Genomic DNA, 7,358 nt, shown 5'->3' with positions numbered 1-7,358 from the left:
TCTCTCTTCTTAAGGAGATTGCAATTTAAAATCATGTCTCTAAATGTGATGTTGCCTCCTCTGTGCCTACGCTTTCTGAGAGCTAAGATTAGAATGGTCTTCAAGGATGCGTCCTGCGCTGAGGCCGTAGAATGGTACCTTTCTTATGCAACAGCTTTACTACAAACACATGGGTTAGTCTTATCTCCTGCCCCCGTCCTCACCATCCACATCCCCAGGAGACTGGGATTCCTAACCTTTACATATGGTATGTGACTGAGCACATGATCCTGCATTCCCATTCTTTGAACCTAACTCTAGACAAAGTTCAAAGGGAATAGTGTACCCGCAGGACTGTGTACACTATTGGACTAACTCCAGCAGAAAATGTCTCCTCAGTTACAGCATCAGATAAAGGTGGGATCCCTACCTCTGTTTTACAGATGAGAAACTGAGCCCCTGAGTTGTTACCAAATGCCCCAAGTCACTATGTTCCAGAAACAATAACTAGCATTTAATGAATGTCAGCGCTATCCAGGCACTATTAGAAGAGCTGTATGTGGGCTCATACATTCACTTCTAGCAGTAATCCTTTGAGGCAGATAACAATATTGTCTCCCTTTACAGTAAACAGAGGCACAGAGAGGTTAAGCAACTTGCAGAGTTCACACAGTTGATAGGTAGAGGAGCTGGTGTCAGAAGCAGTCATTCTAACTATGTAAGCTATATGCAGTAAGTATATCATCCTGCCTTTCATGATTTTACTTAATCTAATTTAATATTATTTTATTGAATCTTCATTCTAATGCTATGAATTAGGTATCATCAGTGGTGTGCTGATAAATGCCTAACAGCGAGCTCTCTGAGGAAGAGGGCGGATCCTGATTTGTGGTGGTTGCCAGTTTCGATGGTGTCAACATTCCCGCCATGGCCAGTTTCAAGCTGCCAATGTGACGTTGATGAGCACAGAGTTAGGCAGAGATGTTCAGCAGCTCTCCATTATACGGATGCATCATACATCGTCCGTGTCTTTCCATCATATGCATACATGTAGATAGCTTCAGGAACATAGATAAATTGTAGTAAAATAATCAGGAAATGATGAATTTTGAGTATTTATTGCCTTTCTTTATAATAACATTTATTCAACTGTAAGTTAAGTGAACAAAGGAAGCTATAGAGTAATGCCTAGAACATAGTCCCATTTTTGTATATAAGACAAAACTCCCCCCCAACACATAAGTGTTAATTTGATTTAAAAAAAAAGGGAAACTGTTAAAATGAGTTACTTCAGAGACGAAGGATTGAGGATGCCAAGAGACAGATGACATTTTTCTTGTCACACCCTTGTATTGTTTGATTTTTTACAACTATCATATTGCGCTTTACAGTAAAAAATAAGTTATAAAGCCTTTTTAAAATGGGAAACTAGAACTGGGAGATAAGAAGTGACTTTTTCATGAAATAGTTTTAGAGGTGAAGGGAATTACAATAATTGTAAAGGTTGAGGAATGTTCAATTTCTCGTTTTGAAACGAGTTTGTTCACTTGTTCATTGTCTTTCCCGCCGGAATGGAAGCTCAGTGACGACTGAGACCTAAGTGTCAACAAAGCCGTGGTCCTAGTCCCCATCGTCACTGCCTTCAACTAATACAGCCGCCTCCTAAAGCAGCTCACTGCTTCTGCGTTTTCCCTCTGGACCAGTTTGCTAGGGCTGCAGAAACAAAGGACCAGAAACTGTGTAGCTTAAAACCACAGAAATTTATTGTCTCGCGGTTCCAGAGGCTAGAAGTCCAAGGTCAAGGTATTGGCAAGGTTGGTTCCTTCTGAGGCTGTGGGAGAGAATCTGTTCTGTGCCTCTCCCCTGGCTCCTGGTGGGTCGCTGGCAATTCCTTGGTGTTCCCTGGCTTGCAGCTGCAACACTGCGTGCAGTCTCTGCCTCTGTCGTCACATGGCCTTCTCTCCTCCTGCATCTGTTTCTCTTCTCTTCTTCCAGTCAGTTTGGGTTAAGGGCCCACTCTACCCCAGTACAACCATTGTAACTGATTACACCTGCAATGGCCTTATTTCCTAACAAGGTCACATTCTGAGGTACCGGGGGTTAGGACTCCAACATATCTTTTGGGGGTTGGGGACACAATTCAACCCATAATGCCTTCCTACAGCCAATCCTCCACGAGGCTGCAAGAGTGAACTTTTATTTTTTTCTAGTGAGGAAGATTGTCCCTGAACTAACAGCTGTACCAATCTTTCTTTATTTTGTATGTGGGATGCTGCCACAGCATGGCTCGATGAGAGGTGCGAGGTCCACACCTGGGATCCAAACCCATGAACCCCAGGCCTCTGAAGTGGAGCACATGAACTTAACCACTACACCACCAGGTGGCTTCCACAGTGAACTCTTCAAAGTATAAACTGGCTCACTCTCCTGGCTTCTTTCTCATCACTCCAAGAATAAAATCTGAACTAGGGTCACTGTGCCCTATTTCATCTGGCCCCTGCCTTTTTCTCTGTCCACATCTCTTCCCAATCCCTGCCTTATTAATCTGAGCTAGCCACACTGGCCATCTCTATGTTCCCGGAGCTTTCCATGCTCCTTTCCCTACCAGGGTCTCTGCCACCCTTCTGTCTGGAAAGTGCTTCCACCAGACGTGTGTCTGGCTCTCCGCACTTCTTCCCAAACCAGAACTACCTCCTCCGAGAGGTCTACTTTGACCCTAACTAGAACAGTGGGCACTCTTGTCTCCTTCTCCGTCTTGTCTCCTTTTGTTGCTCATTTTTCTTCATAAAGCTCAGTACTACGTGGCATTATATCTCATGTTTGTTTATTATATTATATGTCTCCTCACTAGAATGTAAGCTCCATGAAGGCAGGGATTGTTTTTTAATTTGAAAGCCTTGTAGGTATTTTTATTTATCTGTCAAATAAATTAGGCTTTTGAGTAGGCAACTCGTTTACATTGTTAAAAGTCAAAATGATGTAAAAAGATAACCAGAGAAATCTCATTCCCATTCCTGCCTTTGCCCATCCAATTTCCTCTACCCCCATAGGAAACCATTTTTATTAGTCTTCCAATATTTCTTTATGGAAATACAATACACATTTGCTTATATGGACACATATGCTTTTTTTCCCAACTCACACAGAAAATACTATATACATATTCTGCACCTTGTATTTATGTTCCTTGAAAATATTTCTTGCACATCATTCCATACCAGTTTATAGAGAACTTCCTCATTCTCTTTTTACAGCTGCATAGCATTCCCTTTTGAGGACCTACTATAGTTTATTTCATCAGTTCCCTCTTGATAAACACTTGTGACTTCCTCTCTTTTGCTATTACCAAAAATGTAGGATAGGGATTTTTATGCTGAATACTCCAGAGTCTTGAAGTCTTTCTGCACAGAGGAGACAGTCAAAAAACAATTGTAGAAAGAATGAACAATGAATTCATCAACATTAATGAATGAAGGAGCGGTGGCAGAAAAGGGAGTCCCACTGGGCTGCCGGTACGCTGTGCTGCGGAGAGGCCCCACCAGGGGGCGCTGCAGGAGGCGGGCGCGCCTGGCCGGCGGGCCACGCCGCTCTTGCCGTGCGCGCCGACGGCGGAGCGGGGACGAGCGTAGGGGTAGGGCGAGTCATATGACCCGCTCGGCTTCCTGGCTCCGGCCGCCGCCGCCCGCCCGTGTCCGTCAGCGTTGTGCCGGGGCCCCGAGGAGCCGTTGAGGGGTCCGGGCCGAGGAGTGCTCGTGTGGACGTCGTCGCTGCCGCTGGCCGCCTGCCCGCCTGTCCGTCGTCCCTCCCTGCCGCCATCATGCTGGCGCTCATCTCCCGCCTGCTGGACTGGTTCCGCTCGCTCTTCTGGAAGGAGGAGATGGAGCTGACGCTTGTGGGGCTGCAGTACTCGGGCAAGACCACCTTCGTCAATGTCATCGCGGTGAGTGCCCCCGGCTCCCCCGCCCGGGGCCCGCGGCCCGCGAGTCCGGCCCAGCGTCGGCCCGAAGGCCTGGGCTGGGGCTCCCCTTGGCGCGATGGGGCTAATGAGGGTGTGGGGGGACTTGTGCATGCCATGCTTGTCACCTCCCCGAAGGCCAGGATTTGGAGTTTCCCGCGGCTTGATGGCTGAGGTGTAGCGCCGAGATCGGCAGCTGAAGGGTTAATTCCATTTAGTCATCTTCTTCAAAGGGCTGTGTCCTCAATGGAGCCGGGGCTTGGAATGGGTGAAATTGGGCTTGCCACATATTTCAAGCGATTGGAGTTTCCTTCGGGTTTCTTCTGGGGGGCAGCTGAAGTGTTAAGACCAGCCTGTCACTTTCCCGACGGGTGGGACTCTGCGAGTCCGTCGGTCCGGTGAGAAAGCGTAAGAATGAGAGCCACCCCTAAGTCGCCAGTCAGGGACGAAGAGCCCTGTGGCGAGGCAAGCAGGAGACCTATGTGGGCTCCTTGCTGAATTCCGCGAGCAGCTTGTCGCCTGTAATTCAGTTACTGGTTTTCATTCGTTCCCCCTGGGACCGAGATCAAGTTGATTGCCTCTGCGCTCACTGGGAGAAACTGGGAAGAGAGACTTCCAGCCAGTCCACAGCATTTATTAAGCCAAGCACTTAGGGGTCTTCGCTTTTCCAGAGCAGATTGTCTGAAGCGAAAGGCTAAGATGGATCTGCCATCAGCATAAAGTTGACTACCTTGAAAAGAGGGCTTGGTCTCTGGCAGCGGTGTTTCTCACTTGAAGAGAAGGGCAGGAACATAGCTTATTCCAGGCCCAAGGAATGGGTGTCTGGGAGGGACATTGCCCTGGGAACCAATATACAATGTGGTGTTTATTCAGCAGCGACTGAGTGGAAGGATGATTATTAAATTTTGCTTGTTTGCTTGGCTGGTGAAGGAATAAGAGCGAAAGATTCTCGTCAATCTTTATTTAGAGCCCAGGAGTTGCTGTGACTCAGTCTTTCCTGCTAGGGGCCTGTACTTGTCAGGGATGAGCTTTAGAACTATTCTAAAGAGAGATGGCAGCATTCTTCCACTTTAAGGTGATGGTTGAAATCTTTATTTAATAGGAGACTAGCTGTCCGACTGGTTTGGTTACAGCAATGATTCAAACACGGTTCCCTTGTTGGAGAAAACATGTAACTTGTGACTTTTCGTCCTTGCAGTAGTAGAGCGACAGGAGTGAGTAAGACTTGGAGAAAAAGATTAGCAGAAATCCAAACTTCTTTGAGGAATGTTGCGTATAAGTATCAAGAAAATTTACTTACTTGTTTGGCTGTTTTTGTAATTTTTTTTTTTGGCTTGGGATGACTATCTTTTCAGCAGGTATAGTAGAGTGGAATGTGTATCTAATACTACTGAAATTAATAAGGAAAAACTTTGGGCTAGGTAGCCATACTAGAACTTTTATATGACATGGAAAAGATCAGCCTGAATGCAGCTGAGCTCAATTAACTGTAAATTTTCTGGTATTCCCTTAAGAATTGGAGTTTCCTTGTAAATCCTCTCCTTTTGACAAGATTGAATTAATTTATAGTGTAAATAGGTGTATCACAACAATCGATTGTTGTATTTTTTGCAGAGAAATAGGTGTGCTTGGGAAACCTAAAAAAGTTTGGTAAATCCCAGAGGAACTTCTAAAAACATAAGCAGGATTTTCATGTCTATGTTGTTAGTAGACAGCGTAGCTTAATATAATGAGCATGAACTTTGAAGTCAAGCAACCCTGGGTTTGCAGTCTGGCTCTGCCGCTTAGCAGCCTTGTATCTTCTTTCAGTCTTTGCTTTCTCTTCCATTAAACGTAGATAATAATATGTTTCTTACAGAGTTACTCTGAGGAGTCAATGAAGTGACAGATGTTAAGTATTAGCACCATGCCTGCCCATAGAAGGGACTAGGTGAATGGTAACCATTGTTATTGTTTATAATGCACACATTTGTTTAATGCAGAAACAATATTTTGAAAAATTCCGAAGGGAATTAGCTGGGGTCCTTTCCTTCTTTGGGTCTGTGTATGTGCCCAAATGTGGGCTGCTGTAGTGGATTTATGGACTGTGGCAAGTAATCAAGTCATGGAGCCCCTCCCCCTTTCTTTTTTGCATTAAATTGTTTTAACAACAACAAAACTTCTGGAAAGCTGTTGAATTCAGAATGAACCAGTGGTTCCACTATTATTTTAACATTAGACTATTCTTTTTGAATTATAAGGATATGAGTAGGTTCTGTTAATAAAAGAAATCTGGACTGTAATTGGCTATGGCCTTTAAGATGCTGGAAAAAAAAAGACACTTCAGTAAATTTCATACATTGTTTTTTTAAACCTCAGACTCCAACCTAATCTGTGATTCTTATGGAATATATTGAGGGTGAGGAAAAAGTTAGTAGTTAAAGGTGATTTTATAGACTTTTAGATAGAAACAATGTGTCCAACATAGTAAATTTAGCCTTATCGTTTAAAAAAGTCAACTGCACTATTCTTTGTATTTTGTATAAAATGTTTGATTTATAGACTCAGAAATAACAGATGTGTTGAGCGCTATGTATCATTTGAGAAAGTTGGCCCTTTATTTGCTCAGGTTCAGCAAGTGACTTCCCAGGTCTGAAAAGCTTCAGGTGAAGCCAATTTTGTTTTAGTAAGAATCAACTTTTTGTAACATCAAATTAAAATGTGGCTATATCTTCTGCCTTAAAAGTTAAAAATCTAATAGATGTCATTTAACTTTCTCAAAAAGTCTGTGAAGCTGAATTACTTATATGTAGGGTTTGGTCCATTCTGAAATTAGGCAGTTTACCTACAGAGAGGTTCATTCCTAAAATTTGTATTCTTATGGTTTTAAGCTGAAATGATACTTCATTTTATCTAATATTTTATGTAGAGACGTTTAGTACACATTATGTTCTCTTTGTTTTGGAGATTAAAAAAAGAAACACTTCTAGTCTTTACTGTTCTGATTAGTGTTAGGACATGAAATACTGCCCACTGCTAAATATTCTGGCAGTTATTGCATAATAAATCATGTGTCCTGTATATGTAATGTATGTTGAGTAATTTTTATCTTTAACTGAGCCTCTTAGATGGGTTATAGGATAGTTAATAAATGTTTAATATGATTTATCACTGTTACAGGATAAGTTTTATAGACATTGTGTATTTTTGAAATGAGTAGTGTAAATATTTGTCTACATTTTTGTGAAGTGTTGATACCTTGAAGTTTAATACAAAGAAAAGTTTATTACTGCTGAGAATTAGGTAAGGGAAATATTAGGGAAGATTGTGGAAATCTGAGCCTAGAATCATTTTTTAAGAGTTTGTAGAAACCTTAAATAAGTGGTTTAATTTTACCTTCATTTTATAGATGTAGCTAGGAGATCCAGAAAGGTGAAATTCCTAA

The 7,358-nt window shown here is 42.8% G+C and overlaps 1 protein-coding gene across 1 annotated transcript in view; it reads left to right on the top strand.

Moving 5' to 3' along the window:
• The first annotated feature begins 3,505 nt into the window (after positions 1 to 3,505).
• The window catches only part of ARL8B (ARF like GTPase 8B), a 43,108-nt gene continuing 39,255 nt past the window's right edge, over positions 3,506 to 7,358 (top strand). The window contains exon 1 of the mRNA XM_008534768.2: positions 3,506 to 3,919. Coding sequence (XP_008532990.1) covers positions 3,797 to 3,919 — 123 coding nt within the window. The 5' untranslated portion in view covers positions 3,506 to 3,796. The remainder of the gene's footprint in view (positions 3,920 to 7,358) is intronic.

The sequence above is a fragment of the Equus przewalskii genome, chromosome 15, assembly GCF_037783145.1.
Source record: "Equus przewalskii isolate Varuska chromosome 15, EquPr2, whole genome shotgun sequence".
Taxonomy (NCBI): Eukaryota; Metazoa; Chordata; class Mammalia; order Perissodactyla; family Equidae; genus Equus; species Equus przewalskii.
The sequence above is the reverse complement of the archived record's forward strand: the minus strand, read 5'-3'. Positions and strand labels throughout refer to the sequence as shown.